The sequence below is a fragment of the Eublepharis macularius genome, chromosome 4 (assembly GCF_028583425.1).
Source record: "Eublepharis macularius isolate TG4126 chromosome 4, MPM_Emac_v1.0, whole genome shotgun sequence".
Lineage (NCBI taxonomy): Eukaryota > Metazoa > Chordata > Lepidosauria > Squamata > Eublepharidae > Eublepharis > Eublepharis macularius.
The window spans coordinates 44,752,536-44,777,271 of NC_072793.1; the positions used below are offsets into that span (position 1 = coordinate 44,752,536).

A 24,736-nucleotide genomic window follows, 5' to 3' on the forward strand; every position below is an offset into this window, starting at 1 on the left:
ATGAAGTGGGATGAAGGCTAAGAAACTGGACCTCATTCCAGATAAGAGATTATGTTGGTTGGTGCAGATTTCCCCAGAAGGAATTAGGTTTGCCATATAGGAGTGCTGTAAGATAGATCTAGAGACTGACACTCTGATTTCATCCCGAATAGGAAGTGTCTTTAAACAGATCCAGCCAGTTTCCTACCTGTAAGAACTGAAAAGTGATCTGATCAGGGTAGTCCAATCTTGTCACCTCCTCCCTTCATTACTGCAATGTGCTGTGTGGCGCTGCTTATCTCTGAAAGGCATTCCAGAAGCTTCACTTGTTCCAGAACGCAATAGCAAGATTGCTAGCTGGGGAAGACTATTACAAGTAGGATATTACTGACTGCTGAAGTGAGACAGGTTGTCACAAAAAGTAAGTCTTCTTCAGAGGCTCCCTCCCCAGCTATGAAACGTCCTTCCCCTCTTCTTGAAGCTATTATTGGATATTTATTAACACAGGACCAATAATGTCTTCTTTTTTAAAAAAAATCAGCCGGCTTTTAATTGTTCCATGTGTGGTTTCGTTTATATACTCAATATACTTAAATACTATACTCAAGAGCACGGCTATAGGAAAGGGGCGGGTTGCCATGTTGAAACTCTTGAGGATTGGTTGGCTTCGGTACCGGCAAACTAGGGGCGTGGCCTGAGAGCGGAGTTCCTTCGTCCCATATAATTGGGCAGTTTACAAGACGGTCGTAATTCCTGCGCAGTCAACTACCTCCTCCCCCCGATTCGTTGGCGCGAGCTCGGAAGCTGAGAGTTCTAACGGCCAGAACTCGGCAGGCCAAAAAGAAAAAAGCAGTCGGTGGCACGACGAACGTTTTTCACCTTGGCGATTAAGATGGGAGGCGGGCTCTCGGCAACCGTTACTTCCCTACCGTGTGTGACGCACGCCGCATCCCCATTGGCAGAGAGCGCGGAGAACAGCCTGGATAGGCAGGGCTTAGGCGGAGACTGTTGCAGTAAGCTCTGGAAGATTCCTCCGCCTGCCATATAAATACGGAGGGGGAAACGGCTGCCACGGAGCTATAGCTTGGACGAAGATTGAGGTGGCGGCTTAGGGATAGGCGATGGGGAAAGACTACTATCGCATTCTGGGCCTGGCCCGTGGAGCCTCCGAGGAAGATATTAAGAAGGCGTATCGGAAGCAGGCGCTGCGCTACCACCCGGACAAGAACAAGGATCCTGGCGCCGAGGAACGCTTCAAGGAGATAGCCGAGGCATACGACGTACTCAGCGATCCCAAGAAGCGCGACATCTTCGATAAGCTCGGAGAAGAGGGTGCGTCTTCGAAGGGGGGCTTACAATGAGCCGGGCGGGCTGGGCCTGAGGGGCTTCATAGTGGGGAGGGATGGTGGGAGGGAAGTTCAGACGCCAGTCCAGTGTCTGTTTTTATCAGAAGCAACTCCCATTAAATTCACTAGGGATTACTTTCAAGTGGGTAGACATTGGATAACAGGTTAGAAATGCAGAGACTGCAATGTGTTCATTTTGTATCTGTAGGATCTGGAGAAGGGGGAAATTTGGTTGGCGTGTAAAGGGAGGGTTCTTTTTTTAAAAAAAACCTTTTTCAGGTGTCAGAAACGCAGGGTCTGTGCCTAAGGAACGGAGCTACTGGAACAAAAGCTAAAGCTTAAACTTCCTGAATGCGTTCAGGCATGACTTTTCAAACAGGGCCCATCAAGAAGTTTCACTGGTACAAGAAAATATTCTATGATTCTTTCCCCCCATGACTTTCTTACTCTTTGTTTGTCTAGTTATTGAAAGATACTATCTTGTTAGTTCGGAGAGTGTTAAGTCTTTACTTGACGATCGAAGTTTTAGGGCTGTTAAGGAGCATTTCCCTTTGGAGTGGCTGTCAAAATGAGTGTTCAGCAACAAATCTACCAGGACTGGTTTCCCAAGAAAAGTGAAGGGAGAAGAAAGAACACGTTATTTTGCTGTGTCGCCTTGGAGACTGGCCAGATTAGTTGCCATCTTTGAATTGTTTTTGTTACATTAAGGTCACTCCTTAAAAGTTTACCACTACCCTACAGGTTCTTCCTGTCTGGGAAGCCTACTTTGAAATCAAGTTCAAATACTTAAGGCAGGAAAGAAAATGAAGAACAAAAAATACCCAGTGTAGAATGGTCTGAATTACTGTTGTCTGGGCATCTGTCATATATTTAGAGTAAGACAAAAGATTGCTTCATGCATATCTCTTCATCAATTGAGGCGCAGCTTGTTGTGTACACCAGACATTTTATGCCATTGTCTTGACATATTGGTGCATGTAGTGTATGAAATGGAAGTCTTTCATTATCCAAATTCTGTTTGGTTTGTAGAGCTTTTCTTTGCTGGTTCATATTGTATTGCTTGTGCTTAGTTAGTAGTAAATGCTTAATAGTTTATTGTAAATAAGTGCTGATAACATGGATCGGCTGTGCTTGGCTGCATGACAGGCTTTCTAAGATAGGTGGAGCCTTTGCTACAGGACTGTTCTAGGAGTTGCTAGAAGATTCTAGCATTTTTTTGGTATATGCTAACCTCTTATTTACAATATTAGTTTCACTTGGTAGAAATGTTTCTAAATCACCAAGTACGTTAATATAGCTGTGCAAGCTGTGGTGAAATGTACTACTGTGTTTGTGGAAGTTTTGAATCCTTGGTATTGCCACTAAACGTTATGAGAATAGAGCTTTTGCTTGTTCAGTGCTTTGGACTGTAGGCTTATTCGACTGTCCATCCTGAAATTAATACTCCTGTAAGTCAAAACAAGAGGACGCCCTCAGCAATTGTACTAAAGATGACACCTAGTATAAATACCTTACAACACTCCCAGATCACATGTGAGGTAGTGCACATTAAAGGGCTTACTGAAAATACTTGCCTAGAATTCTAAAAAACAGTTGGTACATTTCAGTATTGAAGTAAAAAAAAGGCCAAGAGGAGAGGCTTTCAGGATTGGAGTTCTTGATATGTAAATGAGAGATTACAGTTGAGAAACTGTTGGAAAAGGTTTATTCCTATATTTCTGTATTTCAGGGCTAAAGGGAGGTGGTCCCAGCTGCAGCATGGGAGGTCCCAATGGCACCTCATTTACCTACACCTTTCATGGAGACCCTCATGCCATGTTTGCAGAGTTCTTCGGTGGGCGCAATCCTTTTGATACCTTTTTTGTGCAGAGGAATGGAGATGAAGACATGGATGTCGATGATCCTTTTGCAAATTTTCAAAGCTTTGGAAACATTGGCTTTACTCGCACTCGTGGAGGCCATGAAAATGTGCGCAAAAAACAAGACCCTCCTATTACTCATGAGTTGAGAGTATCCTTGGAGGAGATTTATACTGGATGCACCAAGAAAATGAAAATTTCCCATAAACGTCTTAATGCGGATGGGAAAACCACACGTAATGAAGATAAGATCCTCACAATTGAAGTAAAACGTGGATGGAAAGAAGGAACAAAGATTACTTTCCCCAAAGAAGGAGACCAAACGCCAAACAACATTCCAGCTGATATTGTCTTTGTTTTAAAGGACAAGCCACACAGCATTTTTAAGAGAGATGGATCTGATATTGTATACCCAGCCAAGATCAGCCTCCGTGAGGTAAATGAAGGTATAAGGTTTGTTGGTGACAAATGAGGTCAGGAAGGATGTTCTAGATCCTAAAAATAGGAGGAAAAATTGGGATACTCTTCCCCCCTTCCTCTTTCTAGAATCTAAGGATGTACATGATGAACATGCTTACTACATTCTTGATTAAACAGTATAGTCCAATATCTTACGGGAGCAAATGGGTTCTTGTGATCAGTTTGAATGGGGCCACAAAAAGAAGTCCTGTGGTGGCTTCAAAGTTCAGATTACTTTTAACAATCTTTCCTTGGTCTTTATGAATTTTTGTACAGTGTTGTTGACCCATTAAGATCTTTTTGGGGGGTTGGCTGAATGGAAATTAAGTTTCCTCTCCAGAAATCCTGTCAGAAGAAAACTTATTAATGTCTCTTTTTTATATTTAGGCTTTGTGTGGTTGTACTGTGAATACTCCAACACTCGATGGTAGGACCATACCAATGGTATTCAAGGATGTCATTAAACCTGGAATGAAGCGAAGAATTCCTGGAGAAGGTCTTCCATTTCCCAAGAATGTAAACCAGCGAGGGGATCTTATTATTGAGTTTGATGTAAGATTCCCGGACAGAATTCCACAGGCTTCTAAAAGTGTCCTAGAACAGATCTTGCCAATATAGTGAGATTTTCAGTGAAAATTGGACTGAAATGCCTCCAAAGCAGAGGATTTTTGGACTATCAGGATTTCAGGGTCTCTTTTGGCAAGAGAGTCGGGGAGTAACTTCATATTGCTAAAAGTTTTCCAGAGAATCCAAATCTTGCAAGCTGTGTATTGCATTCATCAGTGACTTTAGCCCCGAGTTGTCATTGCTCTTATACCAGTGAACAGCCACTGATGGAAGGAGTTGGCAAAACATCTTACACGGATGACAGCCAATCACAGTTTACTGCCTTCACTTGATTGGCTAGCCCTACTTAAGGCATGTCATGTAGAACTTCCACTGGAAAGAATAAGTCTCAAACCTGAAACTGGACTTCATAGTAAACTTCTTCAATCTCTTGTCTTTGCTGTACTGTATTGTCTCTTGTACCATTCTACACTTAGCTCTTTTACAGTGGTTTATCTCTGATATTCCTTTAACCTATTTTCTCACTGCTCTGAGAGGTATCCTTCCTAAATAGTGCCATGCACTGTTTCTCCTAAAATGGAAACAATTTGCCCTTTCAGAAAGGGAAGTGCAATACATTCTTCTCTCTTAAGCCAATAGCACACTAGGTAATTATTAAAGTATATAAAGGTGTTTATAGGTTTTTTCATTGAAACTTATGGTTTCTAGTTTATAGCTCTTCTACATAAGCACTGATGGCTGTAGGTCATTTTGTCTGTTTTTAAAGGCTGGTAGAATATCAGTGCCATAGTTGAAGGCTTAGCTAATAAACATTTCAAAGGGCTTGATTTTTTTTTCAAAAGAAAGGACAGCTCCAGGAGGTTTTCTCCCCAGAAAAGAGCTGTTTTTCTAGTAGAAGTACATCCCCTTACATAAATTGATGAAAATATTTATAGAATGAAAAATTGACAGTCCCAAGGTGCTTAACTGAAGCAAGACATGAGTCGTGGTGGGTAATAGCCATGAAACCCAAGACAATGAAGACATTGTAAACCTTGTAAAGGATCTGGTTGGAAAACACTATAAACATCCTGCATAATTAAAGACTAAAAATGGAATGTATGGATATGTTCCAGAATTTGAAGGTGGTCTTCAGCTTGAGCAGAAAGTAAAATGCAGCTTTTCTGTAACTGAACTCAAAGATTGTTTGCTGTCTGCAGGCACTCTGTTAAGCTATCTGAGCTTGAAGAAGAATTAGACTAGTAGTGAATATTAGTGAAGAAACTGAGATTGCTATAGTCAGAGCTGGTCAGTGTCTTCTGCTCAACTTCTTTTGTAAGATTACTTCCAATTCTTTCTTCATGGTCATAGTGCTAGCCTAACAGACCACCTAAGGATGTTAGGGTAGACTCTACCTTATCTTGCCATATGGTCATAATCACATCACTACAGAATTCTCAATTACTATAATTACTGCATGAATCCTCTTGTGTATTTTTGTAAGGATTTTATGGGCATGCATTCTAGGAAATAATGCTGTGAGATTATAAAAGAATCTTGCCCCTCGTGCTTAAAGATTGTAGATTTTGCTGTGGATCTATAGAAGCCTTGTGCTTTTTGATCCTGAACAGATATGTGGGAGGATAGAAACGATCACTCTATGGGTCTTTTATTTTGCCAAACCAGTCAGACTTGCTTATCGTTTGGTAGTTTCTCAAGCTGTTGGTCATCCTGAGGAGCTACTCCTTACTTCCATTGTCATTTTCCCTTTATTTTTGTTTGCTACATGTACCTCTCTTTTTCTCTTGTGCCCTTTTTTAATGGTTTGGTAGGTTGTACATAAAAGGGAATTATCCAGCTGACAACTAAATAGAACACATTAGTGCCTTGCACAGGTAAGTCTCAGTAATTCTTACAATGGCCCCTGTAAGATAAAATGAAGAGCTGTGCATTGTAGGTATATAGGTTCAATTAGGAGAATATTGGCTTACCTAAGAAAGTATCTAGGGTGCTTATGGCTGAGAATGCTTCCTGGCTCGCTGTCTTAACTGAGATGTTCTGTCTGAATCATGGGCTCCTCTCTGCCCATGCTGTGACAAAAATCTATGATGTAATTAGAGGCTTGTAGAAGAAAATTCACTATTAGTCTTACTGAAGATTCCTTAGCACGACAGTCATCCTGATGAAAGTATGGGGCAATAGTTTCTTCACAGACCAGAGTCAGCACAAATAATACGTGTTCCTACCTAATTTACAGGAGCTGTTTTATATAATGCAATTACCACATGCAAGTGACTGCTTTAGGCGATTACCTATTTGTGCTTTCAACTCTGCTGGGATTATTCTGTAACACTTCCAAGACTGGGCCAGCCTGATCTTGTATTTTGAGAAAGATTGGGACTGATGGATAAAATAGTAAGCACCTTACTTCAAACCTGTCTTTCCTTCCCAGTATAATTCATGCAGAGAAAAACACTAGTATAGTGAAGAGGACAGGATTTGACACAAGAGCCATGGTCATAAGTGAGGAAAACTGACCTGCACACCCATTTTGGCCATATCAAAAAGAAATATAAAATCATGCTTTAACGAATGGTCACTGTAATGCTAGATTTTTCAGAGAAGATTTTGTGCCAACTGTGTGTTGCTCATCCTATGTAACAAATGTACCTATATATTTTGCTGCATGGATGTATGTACCTGGAAGCTGTGGCCAGTTGTGGTTTACTGTTGCATGTGCATACAGTGAAATAGATGTATTTGTGCTTTTCATATGTGACTTGTGTGCATAGAAATTTCTGCATGTGTAGTTGCTATTGTAGGAAGTTGTACGGCAAGCAGCTCTAAAATGAGGTTAGTAAATTAGGAATTCACTCCCTCAAGTTATTTAGATCATTTTAGCAAAAAGGCAGTTCTTTCCCAGCTTGGCATAGATTATCGCTACAGGGGCTTATCTCTGATGGTCTGTGACCCTCATTAAGAGTCGGAGCTGCTTCACATTTCTACCATTTCTTTATCCAAAGAGCCCTTCATGCAACAACCTGCAGCTATTTGAATTTCACTTCCACTAGGAAGCTGCAATTGGCTGTAGCTTGCTGTACCTGCACTATACTTGTATAAGCAATGAAACCTGCTTATGTGCAGTCATATAAGCAATATGGGGGTTACATGCTATTTCCTTAGACCTAAGTGATAAATTGTAGAATTGTGCCATGTTTAAAGGGTACAGGAGGACACATATTTGTGTTAGTGTTGCTGACTGTAGATACAACATGTGATTTATGGTCTCTTTTCCTCTGACAGAGGGGCCTTCAGTTGAGGGGAGGAACTTCTGCCAATTCCCTCTTTCATTGTAGACCCCCAGCCACACACACTTTGCCTCTTGTGCAGTTCATGAAGGTCCCCTGACCCGTAGAGGAGGAGAGTATGTCTCATGTCACTTGTAAATATGGGATATGTGAGGTATAATATGCTTAAGCCCTTGGGGGAAATTGCACATAACGTATATAGCTAAAAGAATCAATGACTTGCTAAATTTAATGATTTGGTAAGGCTTTTGTAAGATATGTTTCAGAGAGATGGCTGCTAGGACTAGGAGTATCATACTGGCAATCAGAAGTGGCCAAAATGCTTGGTGTAGAAATCAATGCCAATGTTTAATGTCTACTATGTGTACATTCAGCTACGTAATAACAATCTGCTTCCTTCCTATACCTTACAGATACATTATATCTGTCTGCCCACTGAAGTTTTACATTTTTTTAAAATTCAGTAGCCACCTTTAGGGCCTGAAATCTTTATTTCTGGCACATTTAAATTGTTGAATTTGAACATTAGTAGGGTTCCAAAAGAAGTATCACCTTCTTGTATAAAATGAGAGCCAGTTTGGTGTAGTGGTTAAGAGCGTGGGACTGTAATCTGGAGAACCGAGTTTGATTCCCCTCTCCACCACTTGAAGCCAGCTGGGTGACCTTGGGTCAGTCACAGCTTCTAGGAGCTCTCTTAGCCCCACCCACCTCACAAGGTGTTTTGTTGTGGGGATAATGACATACATTCTAAGCCGCTCTGAGTGGGTGTTAAGTCATCCTGAAGGGAGGTCTATAAATAGAATGTTATTATTATAGACAAATGCTAGTGAGAAGGAGGAGGAGCACAAGTTCTTTCATAACATAAGAACCACCCCCCCCCCCAGTGGATCCAACCTGTGGTCTATCTGGTCAAACATCCAGTTTCACACACTGGCCAACCAGTTGCTGTGGGTGGGGTTGACAACATAGAGATCAAGGTCTCCTAGTACTGATATTCAGAGGTTGCTATGATTTGTACGCACTGAAGAACTATCCTTGGTGAATCTGTCTAGGTCCTTCTTAAAACCATTTATGCTTGTGACCATCAGTGGGAGTGAATTCCACAAAATACTGTGCTATTCTGAGCAGTTACTCCTTCCTAAACCCATTGACTTCAATGGACTTAGAAGGCTGTAGCTCTGCATAGGATTGCACTGTTAATTGATTACTCATTGAGTAAATAATTACTTTTTGTGACTCTCAAATCTTTCGCCCATCAACTTCAGTGGATGTCCCTGGAATTGGCACTCAATGAAACTGAATCAGTAGAAAAGAGCAAGACTCCAGTAGCACCTGTAAGACCAACAAAATTTGTGGTAGGGTATGCGCTTTTGTAAGCCACAGCTCAGTTCTTCAGAGCTCACAAAAGCTCATACCCTACCATAAAATTTTGTTAGTCTTATAGGTGCTACTGGACTCTTGCTCTTTTCTACTGCTACAAACATGGCTATCAATCTTGATCTATCTCCATGGAAGTTGAATCAATAAGTCTTTTCTAGAGGAGGAGCAGGACAATGGGCAGGAAGATCCTTTAAGAAGTTGCACAGTTGGGCTCAAGAAACAGAATGTAGGTTGCCCTTGGACATTCTGAAGGATGTGTTCCAGCTTATACCCTTTGTACTGCTACCAGTGAAAGGCTTCTGTATATTTTCATGCATTTTCTGTAAAGACACTATAACATGCAAAGCTCATATACAGCTAAACACCAGAATACAATATTAGGTTATTTCTTGCAGTGTCAACTTTACTCAACTCATTTAAGCCACTCTTATCTGAACATGTTTTGTTTTTGTTCTGTATTCCAAGATGGCTGAGTTGCTGTATGTCTACCTGTGCAGAGTCAAGCTGTGCCTTTTTTTAAAAAAAAAAATCATTTTCTCAATTTTTTATTTTTCCAATTTTTTTCAATGAAATTACATAATTTTTAAACATAATGAAATAAAAAGCAAGTTACTTGCATGGTACAAAATTAGCCAGAAGTGAAGCTACTAAAATAAAAGAGCCTTATGTAAACGCACAGGCTTTGTCTTCAGTCTTCATCCCAGGTAAGTAAATGGAGTAATAGAGGAAATGGAGAGGGGAAGAGTTGTGTATCAATAAGGAAAGCAGCAAGTTGTCATTAAGTCACAATGGTGGTTAAGCAATTAAGTTTTCATTAAAACACTTTAAAAAGATGTATATGATATTAACATAAAATATTCCTTTGTGTAAACGTTAAATGCTCCTGGGATGCCCATTTAATAGCAAAGCCCCATAAAACTAGTCAGCAATCAAGGCTACATGTCAGTTCTGAGCTATTTACATCTTTATTTAGGAAAATAGATCTAGGCTTTATCAGGTACCGAATGAGCAAAGGAAAATTCACTCACTGGTTTTCATAAATCATCCTATAGATCGAATAACTTTGTTAGATTAGCTTCAAACTCGCCACATTTCCTACAAGCGGGATTACGGAACTGTTTGCTGATTGGGGATCAATTAACACCTTTTGCTGTACTAGACTTATTCCAGAAATTGAATTGGGTTTGTTGTATGCCCCAAGGCTTCATTATACGGTAGGCACATTAGATCCATTAAACCTGTGATAGTGGGATTGTTACTGTCGGACTAAAATACTTTTTCAAGAAAAAGTGTTCGTGTTCAAACCCAAACAGAAATTAATGCAATCCTTGGCAGGTTTATTTAGAGGAAGTGAGCCCCAGGAGTTCAGTAGGACTTAACTGCTAGGTAAAGTGCGAGTGGCCACTTAAGGCAATTTATATTTGCGATAATAAGAAATTCATTTCGAGGATACATTTCTTCCCAACGAAGTATCTTTTAACACAGCTTTCTAATAAATGATTGTGTGCTCGTTGCCCCCCCCCCCCCTCCGCGTTTTGTGGCAACTGCCGTGTCACCACGGCTTAAACTGTAGCGACAAGGAGCGGTGCTCAGATTATCCCTGCAACGATTGTAGTTCCCGAGGACTTTGACCAGAGCGTCCAGTTCCGCCCCCACTCCCTCGACGCGAGTCAGCACTAATCTCCATTACATCCATGGTAAGCGTATCTAGCATCGCAGCCCTATCGGTCGATCCGGCTGAGATACTCCGCCAATGGCCAAGCCGCCGCTGCTCATCTCCAGCCTTGAAAACCACACGAGGGGTTGCGACTTGATGGCCCTTTATTTATTGTTGTTGTATTTCATTAGCTGCGCTAGATCAGCAGCAGCAATTGTGCCCCTGGAGGGTTGGAAGGCTGGCTGGCGGCGACACGCTCCGATGTAAAAGCGCTCACTCTCCTGTCGGATGTGGAGCTGGGTGCGGCTGGCCAGAGAAGGCGCGTGCTTCCTTATTGTATGCTAAAGACTGGGCTCGGGCTCCAGGGATGAACCGTGTGCCCCTTTCCAACCGCCAGAGAGGCCCGTGGGGGATAAGAAGACGGCCGTTTGTACAAATGCTCCCTCTCGCACTGCTCCGCGGAGGCGCGCCAGGCACCAACCAGCCCGCTCTCCCTCCCCTGAGCTAAGCCTAAACCCGGCCTTTTGCCCTCCTATTGGCTTCAGGAAAATGTAATGACAGGAAGGGGCCACTAGAAGGCCATGAGCAGGGTCACGACGACGTAGGCTGGAGGGCGGATTCGCCGAACGGAGCTCGCTGCACGTATGAAGCGTTATTCCTGCTGCGCTTCCCGGCGGGCGCTTTCCTGCCCTCCACCTTCAAGAAAGGCCCATCCTTTCCTCCCCCATTCCTGCCCCGCGCTCGGAGCCGCCCCTTGGAGCGAGTAGGCGAACTTGATAGGAAAGATCAAGATCGGTCCGCCTAAGGAGAGGAGGCTGCGATTGGCCAAGGACCCACGCGAAATCTCCTCCGATTGGTTAGGAGGCGCGGCTCTGGGCCCCGCCTGCTTCTGAGGGACGGGCCTGGCCGCGCTCGGCTGTAGTTTGGCTGAGGGACGGGCCCGGCAAGGAAACGGACTGGGGTAAGTCGGAGAGGTGGGGGATGCGCGTTGTTAGGGGGCTTTGGGGGAGGGGAGGAGGGTCTTTTCCGGGGGGGCTACTGAATATGGAGAGGGGGTTAAGACAGCTTTGGGTAAGGCTGAGCAAGGAGCGGGAGAAGAGCCCAGGAGTTCTGTCATCCAGCGCTCTTTCCCCACCCCCATCCCACAGAAAGAGGCTTCCTGCCTGTTCGCACATGTCGAAAGCCCGGCCAGGGTTGCCTGGATACAAAATGCGTGTGAAGGCCCAGTTGGCCCCGAGACATTTTGAAAGGAGAGTCGAGATTCCTGGGTACTTTGTTAGGAGTGTAGGCAAGTGGCAGTTTTTGCTGAACGTGCTTCAGCTTTCTTCCTGGCCTCCCCCAGGAAACAAATGTTGATTTCCATCGCTAACCTGTGCTCTGATCTCAAATGGTCAAAGAGAGGTGAAAAAATTAGTGAACCCTCTATATGATCGCATAGTGAGGGAGAAAAAGCCTCACAAGAACTGTTTTGTAAGTCGGTGGAAGTCACTGACGATTCTCTAGTTCAGAGTGTGCCGAGTCTGTCTCTCTTCTCTCTTTGTTATTTCCAGTGACAGTAGACTAGTAGACACTACCTTTACATCCTCATTATAAATGGAAGAACCAGTTTCACTATAGATGGTGTTGACTTTATTTCCTTTGCTTGTGGAGCACTAATAGAAGATAACCTGATAGTAACACCCAAATGACTATTAACTGAGGAAACACACTTTCCTGGCCTTATGAGTTGTTTTTAGCTCTCCTCAGTGAGGTCTGCTCTAAAGTGACTGGGAAACGGGGGAAAGCACATGGAATGTGTGTGCGCTGATCTTTCAATCTTTTCTCTTATATTTTGTGTTTCTACTGATCTTTGTAGAACTCCCCTTCACAGGTATGTTTGCTGAGATTAAAAGTTGTTCCCCTCTCTGTGGTGTTACTGGATCCTGCTTAGCTCTGTGGTAAGCAGTGGCTAGGTGTAAAGATTTCATTTGTTTTGCTGTAATTGATGTACTTGGGGTCAATGTTTGCAAAAACCAGAGAAAAAGTTCTGTACTGTATTTCCTATTTATTATTGCCTCATTTCAGTCCTTACAACAAAGGTACTCTGAAGATTCCTGCATTAAAGCAAAAGAAACATACACGCCATCTACTTCCTACTTCTAACCTCAAACTATTTAGGCAGAAGATTGGGGTGGATTTGGTATACACCTAGATGATGGCAGGCAGGTCTAATCTATAGTCATAACTGTGTTATGTCTGACAGTTCAGTGCATGAATATGGAATATAGTGCTTTAGTACTCTTTTAAACCTCAAAAGCAGAGATTTCTCAGTTCTTATAACTTGCTGAGATGACTTTGCAAATGCATGGAGGTGTTTTCAAGGAAGGCTCAAGTTAGAAAGAGGCTTCCCACAGTTGGGGGGGCTGGCATTTTAAAGCCACCGCACAGTTGTTCCCACCCTCACACACATGATTCTTTCTGCTGTTTGTTTACTATAGCATTCACAGTTGTCTCTCAATCCCTTGTAAACGTCCCAAATTCTTTGAAAATCGTGGAAGTGGAATACTTATGAAAAACAAAACCATATAGAGAAATTCAACTTAATTCTGTTAACAAAATATGAGAACCTTTACAAACTATACCAAGCCCTTGTTATATTGTCATTACTGATGAATTTTGAGCTGCCCACTTCATACAAACATGTACAAAATAACCCACCAGGTCTGTTAGTTTAGTACCTAAATTTTCCCGATCTGATGTCTAGAAATCCCCATTACCTTATCAATTTGAGGTTGCTGGTCACCAGTTCGTGAAACAGGAAACTGCTCCCACTTTACGATGTGGTGTCATTTGTTATTTTCTCGCGGAATTCAGGGATCAGCGAATGCAAATAGCCCTAATGATGCTTCTAGCTATTTTCACTTTTAAAATGTTCATTCATCAAAATAACAAAAAGCTTAATTGGAGTCCTAAAATGTTTCTTTCACATATTCTCCACCTCCTCCATTATAACGATAGTGCTCGTGAAGTTAATACCCATGTTTTACTAGTCTAGGAAATAGCCACTATTTATTATACTGTACTTACAGTGTTAGAAGGACTAACTAGGCTAGCCAGCTTGTAGCTCTGCTGATAAGGATTTGAGGGTAATTGTGGATCACAATTGAACATCATTTGTTGCAAAAATAGAAAATGGCATATTGGAAAATGCCTGGAAATAGTCTGTCAAAGATATTTTAAAATAATTTCCCCCCATTTGGTTCTTGTTATTAAAATAGATAAAATGGTAGAGGTGACAAAGATGTAAACTGCTTTGGATCCCCATTGGAGAAAAGCAGGGTATATTTATCTAAATAAAAATGTACACTGGAGTAAAACAAAAGTTAATCCATGTTGCTACTTAATCAAAACTATCTTCACTTTTGTCTTCTCAATCTTACTTACACTGTTAGCGTCGATGGAGGAACTGCTTCATATTTATTTATTTATAGTTTACCTTTCTTACTGAGACTCGACAGATTATCTGCAGAAGGTCCTGTTCAGATGAGTGAAGCTGCTGTGGTGGAGCATAGGGGGAGAAACTGTCCCTCAAATATGAGGGGCCAAGGCCATGAAAGGCTTTGTATGTGATCATCAAAACCTTGAATTGAGCCAGGTAACTGATGGGTGGTCAATGGAGTGACTGCAGAATGGGAGTAATATGTCTGTTCCACCTAGCTCCTGATTACAATCAAGCTGCGGCATTCTACAGTAGCAGGAGTCTCTGAATTGACTTTGAGGGGAACCTATATAAAATGCATTGCAGTAGTCTAGTCTCGATGTTACCATGGCATGAATCCAGGTGGCCAGATCGGCCTTGTCAAGGTACGGGGCTATTTTCCAGGTTAGCCTGAGTTGGGAGAAGGCCTTTTTTCAGCTGTGTTTATTTGCTTTACTATGCAGTGTCAAAAATTGACTAAACATTAAATAGTACCAACAGCTGCTGGGGTTGCAGTTGTTGGTGACAAGACACACTAGAAAGGAAAGACAGGATGAAAAATGTAGGCTGCAGTCATAAGTACACTTAACTTGGGATTAAATCCTTTTGAAATCAGTGGGAGTTTTTTGTAAACATGCATAGAGGATTCAAATGCAACTGGCAGAGATGTTTTTCACTAAGCGAGGGGTATACAGGCATAGCTAAACTGTCTAGAAAATTCACAATAATCTCCATTGGAAGGCTTATGCAGAGGCCTGGCAATCATCCTTCCAATTGTTTAGGACTAGATAAAGTAATTCTTGTCAATACAGAGGATTCAAGAGGGAAGTCCATTCAAGAATTGCAGTTATCTGGAGCTTAGAATTTGATGTGTATCTAACAGTGCTATCCTAAGTAGAGATACACCCTTCTAAGTCCACTGATTTCAATGGACTTAGAAGGGTGTAGATGTGCTTAGCGTGGCACTATAAGGCAGTTTGCTGAGAAATCCCTAGATCAGAATGGAACGTCAACGGCAGTGAATGGATGACTAAATAAAGTTGTGGAACATATCACTAAAATATCTGATCCTTCCCAAAACCAAATTTTGAAATGTTAAGTAGTTTTCAGGGTTGTTATATTGGTCCACAGTGTGCATCATTATGAAAGTAAACTTTATCTCTTTAAGTGCACTATTTTTAGTTCCTTAAAATATTCTTCACGATCTATAAAATGATAACATCTTCACCTATTTTGTTTCTCTTAGGTGGGACCTGTCAGCACTTTCTTTTGTATGTCTGCTGTCTAGACAGATTTAAATCCAGTGCTCCTGGGAACAATTTGTGTTGTGGCATAAAATAAGTTTTCAAGAGTGAATATCATGGCTTTTAAATGTAAATTTTGATAGATTGAAGTTTCTGAAGGTGTGATGGTATAGTTCTGAACAGGTATTTAAGCTGGAGAGAAACCCTGCAATCATTAAATCAGGTTTCAGTTGGCTAAAAGAGGTTGGGGATGTGATCTTGGTCTCTCTGGCTGGGACGGAAAAGAAGAGGGCTGCAGGAGCAACTAGTGCAAGGCTTCAAGGGAATCAGAGATGACAGGATGAGTGTGTAAACAGCATGAAACAAGACCAGATTTCAAGAAGTGATTGGGAGAAGGGGCATTTTCCTGGTTAAGGAACATCTCACACTATGGAGTGCACTTGTTTGGCTTGGACTATGCTTCATTGTAGAGCAGTCACAAGGTTTGGCTGAGTTCCCTTGCTGTCCCACCCTGTAGGGAACACCCTGTATCCAGTTTCTCTGCTCTGAACTGGCTTGCAAGGGCATGCTCCACCTAGGTTCCTGGATGGAGACATAGGAAGCTCCCTAGCTGGAAGGGCACCTGCTGTGCCTGTGCTTTTCACTTGTGTGTTCTCAACAGCCTGGTTGGGAGATGCACATAATCAGCAGAAATGTTAGTATTTTGTGTTGCGATAATTCCTCAAGGATCCTCCTTTTTAGGGTCAGTATCTAAAGGGCCTTTATTTTCATTGTGGGGTTTATCTGCACTGTGATGAAGTGTGGGTGTCTGTGATCTTGTAATATATCATTTGTATTATTTATGCATATGTGCTTCCTGGTTAAGGCCTTAGTGGCTGAACATTCTCTTCCCAAGTTCTTTAACTTTGGCTTTTTTGCCTCTTTTATTTGATAGTATTTACTGGCTGGTTGCTTGCTTCAGTTGTTCATAAAGTAATGACTCTGGGGGTGTGTATTGCCTCTTATAAACCTTTGTACTTCACTCAGATTGTGTTTTGCAGAGGGGGAGCTGTATTGAATGTGAAGTAAACTCATGAATTGACAGTGGTTTCTTATGTGTAAAATTCAAGCTTGAAATATCAATTTCTGTAGGCAGCAGTTGGGGGAGAACAATGTATGCTTTAGGCTGATCCTGCACTGGGCAGGGGGTTGGACTAGATGGTCTGTATGGCCCCTTCCAACTCTATGGTTCTATGCTGCCCTGAGCTTGGAGGAAGGGCAGGATAAAAGTGTACTAAGTAAAATTAATGGATCGTTCTTTCAATATCTAATTTCTGATGAGCTTTATTTCCAAATTCAGCCAAACGACTGGTTCCTACATGCTTGATTTGTCTGCATTTGATGACTAGCAGCTGACTGATTTCAATGAAGTGTATTGGTATTTATAGTGAACTAAGTGGTCTCTATGGTGTTAAATATGGGATGGCTCACTTGTGCAAATGGTCACTGGAATTCGTAGAAATCAAGTTATCAACATGCATGTCACAACCAGCTTAGTGTCTACAAGAAACACCACAATTATCGAATAAACCATTGCTTCTCAGCAATGAGGTCCAAGCTGTTATTTATGTACATGTTTATCCTGCCCTTTCCCCAAGGAACTCACAATAGGTGCGTGATTCTCTGTTTTTTTGCACACTGTGACCACAAGGAGCCATGATGTCCTATTTTCACTTAAGAGTATTGAGAACTGTCTGCAGCCTTGCACACAATTGTTTCTCTTTCAGTGAATGCACAGTTGTTATTCTGTATGTTGCGTAGGATCCAGGAGCCACCATTCAAAGTAAAGATGCTGCTTTTGGCCTCTTGTAGTCCCTGGGCTTGAATTGTAGAAAATGCTGTTTTCCCTTCAATAGCAGCAATTGGGATTGTTAGATAGCCATGTGGAATGCCATATGACTGTTGTACATTTTGGAGATATCTTGTGATGTAAATAGTCTCCATGCCAACTGATCTACCCTGTTGTGGTCTGGATCTTCATTTAGTGCTTTGAAAGCTAATTGTGCCCCTGCTGTATTACTCCAGCACTCGTGCAGCCTTTACAAACAAAAGCAGAGAATACTAGCATGTCATCCTAATGCCATGCCCTGCCCTTTTGTGAACATTTTGCTTTGTTTGGATTTCTAAGGTTGGGCTCTCTTACCTTTTAGTGCTGGAAAGCACTGCCTTGATATTTGTGTGTGTGTGTGTGTGTGTTTTATACACTTGCCCCTCTCGTGCTACTATACAGTCTGCCTCCTTCCCCAATCAGACACGTATGGGTGGATAAAACATGTATTTGAGTTGGTGATTGTTGGATTGTTGTACCAAAGCTAAAATGGGAGGGGGGACTTCCTTCCCTGATTGCCAAGAGGCAAATACCTTGTGACCACTTGCCTGGTCACACAATACCTGTGGTAAGAATAATATCCAGGTATAAAAGTCCCCCCCTCCCTGCTCCATTTTCCTTTCAGGCAATTAAAGGACTGCAGAAGATATTTGTGTGCAAACAGGCTGGTTTAAAAAAATAACTGAGGGCTTATTTGCAAGGCTGCTGTACTTGACTGCTCATCAGCTGAGTCATTCTGACCTGATGCTCTGGACATGGAACTGGTATTTTCTCCAAATTAGAAATTCTATAGCCCTCTCTATCTCATGTTCTTCTCTTCCTTACCAGGCATCATATTCAAAGGAACTTTCTAGAAGTGAAATAAACATCCCTTCCAAAGTCTGCTTTTTCCTTTCATTTATCTTGTAACCTGTTTTTCATCTTGAGTGACCAGCTAAATTTCCATCTGTGCCCCTTCTGCCTCTAGGTCCATATCTTGGCTGACTGACCTTCCCAGCTGACTGGCCACATCTCCCTCATGCCGCTTGGACTAGGCCGCCGGAAGAAGGCCCCACCACTGGTGGAGAATGAGGAAGCCGAGCCCATTCGAACTGGCCTGGGTGGGATGGGAGTAGGCAGTGTCAGTGGTGTGACTGCTCTCCAGCCTGGCCTCCCACCACCACCAGCCAACCTTCGTCCTCGCCTTGTTTTCCATACTCAACTGGCCCATGGCAGTCCCACTGGCCGGATTGAGGGCTTCACCAATGTTAAGGAATTGTACAGCAAAATTGCTGAAGCCTTCAAAATCTCACCAGTTGAGGTAGGCACAGCACTTGCTTTCTCCTGATAACATCCAGGCTCCATGGGCTGATACCACAGTTTGGATGGGTTTGTGGTCTGTTTAGAGAAAGACCTGGGGATTTAAGTTTGAGGTCGGTGCCAATAACGTTCAGGAACTGAAGGGCAACCAACTATGCAGTTAGGAAGTTTCTAGCATCAGTTTCTCATACTACTTTTTTGGTACTGTCTAGGTGATGTTTTGCACCTTAAATACCCATAAAGTGGACATGGACAAGCTTTTGGGTGGACAGATTGGCCTGGAAGATTTCATCTTTGCTCATACAAAGGGCCAGAGGAAAGAGGTCGAGGTGTTCAAGTCCGAGGAGGCGCTGGGCCTGACCATCACAGACAATGGTGCTGGCTATGCTTTTATTAAGGTATCTTAAAATAACTGCACTTTGGGCTCTCTTAAGTGGAATTCTTGCTTTCTGGTACCACCCCCTCCCACTCCCTATGTGTGCCATTCGCTGTTGCCCAGTTAATCTCCTGGTCCTGTCTCCCTCCTTGGTATCCTTCCTATAAACTACCCGGAGTAAGAGGAGGGACATCAGCGCTGTCAGCACTGCTTCCTGTCACCAGTAGCCAACATCCCTTCTAAAATGGGGGGCAGGCAATGGTGGGGGACTACTGCTCAGAATGAGAACTGAGATACAGAAGGGCCTGCTCTTACTCCCAACCACCCATGGTGGAGAGCCAAGTGGCTGGCAGAATGCTGTGGCACATGCTCACCCAGCCCATATATAGGAGGAGAAACTGCTAGCCACTGATGCTTTCCATGGGTGGCTGATGGGGAGGGAGGAGAAACTGTTGAAGAGAGACCTGGGAGGATCAGTTGTTTTGGGAGAACCTGATCCTGGTTGCTAAATGGAGAAAGGGTGGGAGGCAGCTGTTACCCATGGCTGATTCACAGTAAAGGTGGGTTATTGATAGCAGTGATTCTGTGGAAGATGACCAAGGCTGCCAAACACCTGAAACCGGTATAGTTAATCCAGTTTCCTAAGCTGGGCTTCTTGACTGCCCTGAGCAAGAAGTAATGGGAGCTTAGGCCCACCTACAGTATATTAAGTGCAAGGATAGTCCTTATCCTGCCTGCTGTCTGATGAGATGGTATTCCTGTACTGAATGGTTGCATGACATTATGACCAGGTCTTACTGTTTCTTGCTATGCTGTCCTGAACCAAATTATGCCCATTTAAGTAGACTGAAGTCAGTGGGCTTTTTTTTGCCTTTGTAGCAAATTTATGGCAACCCCATAGGGTTTTCAAGGCAAGAGATGTTCAGAGATGATTTGCCATTGCCTGCTTCTGCACAGCAACCATAGACTTCCTTGGTGGTCACCCATCCAAGTACTAACCAGGGTTGACCTTCTTATCTTCTGAGATCTGATGACATCAGGATAGCTTGAGTTATCTAGGTCAGGTGCTTAGAAAGGTGTAATTCAGCTTAGAATGGCACTGTTGGTCTAAAGAGGAAAGCTCTAGTAAATTAATTGATCTTGAAAAGCAAAAGTGTTTGGGGCTTTTTTGTTTAAAATATAATAAAGGTTTAAAAAGTAATAAATAATATGGAGAAAATGGGTAGTAAGAAATGTGTCCTCACCTCTAATAGAAGGTTGCCCTCCTGTCATGGAGGTTAGGTGTATTCGTGACTATTAGCCATTATAATTAAATAGAACCTGTGGATTCCAAAGCAGCATCTTCTAAATATCAGATACTGTGGACATTCAGTGGGGTAAGATTGCTGCCTTCATGTACTACTTGTAGGCTTCCCAGAAGCATGTGACTTACCACTACTGAAACTATGGTGGGAGACTAGATTAATTCCAGAATGTGAACCTTTTGTAGTAAAATAAAATAGAAGTCCAGCAGCACTTTAAAGGCAAAGAAACCCATGAGCTTTTCATGAGCCCTGGACTGATCCCACTGGATTGTTCTTAGAACTTTATAGTAAAATTTCCAAATGTTTGTTTTGTTTATTAAAATATTTATATTCCATCTTTCTTCATGGCTTGAGGAGGCTTGCAAGATACAGTTGAGAAGAGTGCAATTTAAAACATACAACCACCCAACTAACTCCCTTCCTTCCTATAAAATACATTCAGTCTATATACCTTTAAAAGCCCTGACAAATAAAATGATGTTGCAGTACTGTATGAAGATTAACAAGTAAACCCAGATCCTGCATTTTGAAATAAATAATAAAGTTAACAAAAGAGAGTGCTTATTTATATGCTCGAAAGCTGAACTTGACAGGGGGAAGAAAGTACAAACAAGAATGTTTATTCCATTTTCTTATTGGGCACTAGGAGAAGGTTGGAGAACAGGTCAGTGAAGGACATTCATTGCTTGACACTGAGAACATTTAAACTTATAACTAAAGTTGTGAGAGCTAAATGTTTCTCTTGTTTTTAAAGCTGGGAATTTCCGGGGATTCTATCAAAGGCCTGAGGGATGCAAAAAAAGAGCCTGTGTGTGCATGTTCACAAATTGCCCATCCCATCACAAATCATTTGGGGTGGCTTGGTCATAGAACTACAGAGATTGGAGAAGAAAGCCAGGCCTTTCAGTATTAAATGAATCTGGGTCTAGGAGCCAGTCATTTGACAATGTACCCATGCCCCTTTTCAAATACTAGTGCCACAAGTAAACAGGAAGGGCTAGAAACTTGTTCTTATGAGGGCATTCTGCTAGAGACCTAGATTCTACTGTAGTAGAAAGCACCAGACGTAAAGAACAGCAATGCTCACTGAACAGGACTGCTTTGTTAGAGCTTTAAGCATCTTTGGAGCTTTGTTATAATGATCCTTTGGTAGAGGCGGTGCATAAGCTAAGAATTAGCTAGCTGCATTCTTGGAAATAGTGACTTCCCCTCCTCCCTCCCTTGTCTCTGAGCAGTAATAAGAATATAGAATTGCTGCACTCATCCAGTACATATCCAGTGTAATGAGGTGGGTGGGAAGGGTGGTGAAATAAGTAAAAAATTAATGAAATAAGTAAATAAAGTAGGCTAGGTCCATCAGTAGTTATAGTGATTAAATGGAACCTCCTTGTTCAGATGCAATAATTCTCTGAACAGCAGTACAGGAGGACGGCAGCAAGGAGAGACTTTGACCTTCATGCCATGTTTATAGGCCTTCTGGAGACATCTGGTTGTCCCCAGTGCTGTACTAAATGGACCTCTGGTCTGATCCAGCACAGCTCTTCTTGTGGTCAGCCACTACATCCCCATACGTGCTCTTGTAGCAGAAATAAGTTGTGCCTCTGTCTTGGATTGGCATTAAATGCTTCCATTTCTGTCAGAGCATTTTAAGGCTCCTGCAAATGGCAATATGGTGGTTCTCCAGGAGGTGTAGTATTGCTGTTGGGCTAATAGCAAGGGGACTAGTGTGTCTCCTTGGGATGGAGAAAGGAAGCCTTCATGTGGTATCAACCAAAATTGTCACTCCACACCTATGATGTAATTAATAAACAGCTGCTACACTCCACCCAGGGTTCATCTGCCTCTCAGTCCTAGAGGAAGTGACTGTGTATTATCACAGAGTGATCCAGGGGAGGGGTCTTGACCTTGGAAAAATGACAACACTGCATTGTTAATTATTTAAACCTTTGCAGTTCTTTCTGCAAGGTACTTTAGAACAGAAGTCTGCACACAATTACCTATGCAAACCTGGACCCAGTAAAACAAACAAGTCTCTGAAACCTCTCCAAACCAATGCTGTCTGGTGGCTTTGGTTTCAACAGAAGTGAAAGTCTGTTCTTCATAAACTTCTCACTGGTTCTAATCTCCTCCTTTTCTACTTCATTTCAGGACTTTACTCTGAAAAGTCCTCATTTCAGGACTTTACACATTCCAGGACATTACGCTTCCTGATGGATTCTGAGTATCAGGATCTGTATACCCCTATTCCAAACTTAATTCACGCTGTGCTTGTACCATGCTTTAAAAGTTGCAGTACAAAAACGTACAGACATCCTTTTAACACTCCATTTGTCCATGTCATTGCTTTATTCTTACAGTTAAAAAAGCGACAGAAATAAGTATTTTGCCCAAAGAAAAGGAATGCTACATTCCTAGTACAGACTGTAGTCCATTTGCTTGGAAACATGGGCTAAGACTGAGGCAGGTTCAGGAGCTTAGTATCTGCAACGACCTCAGAAGTCATTGGTAAAGGCTTGGGTTCCTGGGTTTTGATGCTGTATTTCCTTGATTCAGAAGTGTTACTGCCTTCCTGGGCTGCTTCCAGGTGTACAAGTTTGCTTAGTAAGGCGTGGTTTATGCCTCCTTGCAAGGTATTTGAGGCCTGCTTCTGCACGAAAAAGGATGCCAGACTGGTTGGGCTGCTATCTGCATCCACTGTGAGTATGATTCACAGATTTTAAGGAGGTGTTGCACTGGATTAGAGAAGGATGTGCAACATATGCCCATGATTTTGAATCAAGTTCTAAAAACTCCATTGCTGAATGCTTTTGCTTCTGTGCCTAGTTTCTTCCAAAAGATAGGGAGGCTGTTGCTGTGTATTAGCCTTGTGGTGGATCACACAACTGAAACAAGCAGAAAGGGATAATTTAAACCCTTTAAACACTGAATGTTCAAGTTCACTTTCTTGCCGTGAGGCCTGAAAAGTGTTGATGGAGTGAGTCCTGCAATGCTTCATCTAAAAATGAGGCAAAATACTCCCAGAGAGATTTGGGGGCATTCAGTCTAAGCATACTAGTTGCCTTACTTACACATATTCGAAAAGAATAATCCGATCGATCGAGTGTATCATGAACTTCTTCCCACTACACCCTCATTTGTTCCTTCCCTGAAGGCAGGCTGGTAGTTTACATGGGAGGAGTCATGAGTCTGCTTCACTTTCCTACAATTCATCCTCTCATTCATGGCTGAATTGACTTCTGAAGCTCCCAAGGTGGAAAGTGACCTAGATCAGGAAGCACCTAGGCTTGCATTTGCAAAGTGACTGTTCCCATCTGTTACTGGCAGAGAATCAAGGAAGGAAGCGTTATTGACCGGATTCAAGTCATCAACGTTGGGGACATGATCGAGTCCATCAATGGTCAGAGCCTCATTGGCTGCCGGCATTATGAGGTTGCCAAAATGCTGAAGGATTTACCCAAAGGCCGCACTTTTGCACTGAAACTCACTGAGCCCCGGAAGGCTTTTGGTAAGTAGACCAAGCAGACTGTATGGTGGTCTGGGTGTGGGTTGCTAGAAAGTATAATATTTAAACTTCTGATGGGTACAATTTTGGGTTGCTCAAATGAAGAAAGTAGTTAACTAGAAGCTGCCAATGTAATGTTTCTCCCATGTGCTGTTTTCAGAGGGTCTACAATTATTTAACAGATGTTGAAGTCTGACTTTACCCTCTATATTATGCTAAGCTCCCCCCAATTTGGTTACCATTATATGGGAGGGCAGTTATGAGACAATTTCCAAATAAAACTCCTAACTTCCAACCAAAAATGCAGCTGGTTTGAAAAACTTCTATTCATCTTTAGAACCTTTCTCAGGGTTCCAATTTCAAAAGCATAAGTCTCAAAAAGAACTTCCTTCAAGAACTCACTCATTGGCAAAGAAGAAAAGCTAAGTTGTGCATATCCTCTGATAGATCAAGATGAGTATCCGTGTTAGTCTGTCTGTAGCAGTAGAAAAGAGCAAGGATCCAGTAGCACCTATAAGACTAACAAAATTTGTGGTAGGGTATGGCTGTGACTCACGAAAGCTCATATCCCCTGATATGAGGCATAGCTAGCAGTACTTATCAAAAAGAATCTCTGAATTCTGTGGGCCTTTTATAAGCAGGTGGATAATTATTTTAAGGGGGAACTCTTTAACATTTGGTAATGTCCTTCTGTTGTTGTCTTCTACCAGCAAGTAAAGATTTGTTTTGTTTGGCATTCTAGCCCTCCTCTCTGGTTTTGGTGCTATGTATATTTTTATTTTAATTGCATTATTTTAAATATACTTTATTTTAAATGTTGCTTTAATGTTAAAATGTTTTAATCTTCACCACCCTGGGGAAGTGTAGAAAGATTTTATATAAATAAAATAAACCCACATGGAGAAAGTTGACATGGATGCATGCTTGAATTCTCTGCTGGAGAAAGGTGTATGGTGAAATCTCGCAGATCAAAATGTATGCTTCAAACAAAATAATGGTCACAGGATAAATCATATTTCTCTGATACAAATACACAGCTAGGTTCCTATGAAGAGTATGAAATGGATTGTTTTATTTATTGTATTTATTATATCCCATCCTTTCTCCATCATGGAATTCAAGATGGCTTAGATATGTGTCTTGTTATGTGCCA

The 24,736-nt window shown here is 42.1% G+C and overlaps 2 protein-coding genes across 5 annotated transcripts in view; both read left to right on the forward strand.

Moving 5' to 3' along the window:
- The window catches only part of LOC129328985 (dnaJ homolog subfamily B member 1-like), a 68,845-nt gene extending 61,884 nt beyond the window's left edge, over nucleotides 1-6,961 (forward strand). Inside the window, exons 1-3 of one of the 2 annotated variants that reach the window (XM_054978346.1) lie at nucleotides 1,062-1,311; nucleotides 3,055-3,620; nucleotides 4,031-6,961. In XM_054978346.1, the coding sequence (XP_054834321.1) occupies nucleotides 1,101-1,311; nucleotides 3,055-3,620; nucleotides 4,031-4,261 (1,008 nt within the window). In that variant the 5' untranslated portion in view covers nucleotides 1,062-1,100 and the 3' untranslated portion in view covers nucleotides 4,262-6,961. Of the gene's footprint in view, nucleotides 1-1,061; nucleotides 1,312-3,054; nucleotides 3,621-4,030 lie in introns of those variants that run through there. The other variant, XM_054978347.1, reaches the window with a different exon arrangement.
- The window catches only part of LOC129328986 (PDZ domain-containing protein GIPC1-like), a 111,647-nt gene that overhangs the window by 61,868 nt on the left and 25,043 nt on the right, over nucleotides 1-24,736 (forward strand). Inside the window, exons 1-4 of one of the 3 annotated variants that reach the window (XM_054978350.1) lie at nucleotides 11,456-11,495; nucleotides 18,070-18,402; nucleotides 18,614-18,799; nucleotides 23,406-23,586. In XM_054978350.1, coding sequence (XP_054834325.1) covers nucleotides 18,121-18,402; nucleotides 18,614-18,799; nucleotides 23,406-23,586 — 649 coding nt within the window. In that variant the 5' untranslated portion in view covers nucleotides 11,456-11,495; nucleotides 18,070-18,120. Of the gene's footprint in view, nucleotides 1-11,455; nucleotides 11,496-15,955; nucleotides 15,978-18,069; nucleotides 18,403-18,613; nucleotides 18,800-23,405; nucleotides 23,587-24,736 lie in introns of those variants that run through there. The other 2 variants (XM_054978351.1, XM_054978349.1) reach the window with 2 other exon arrangements.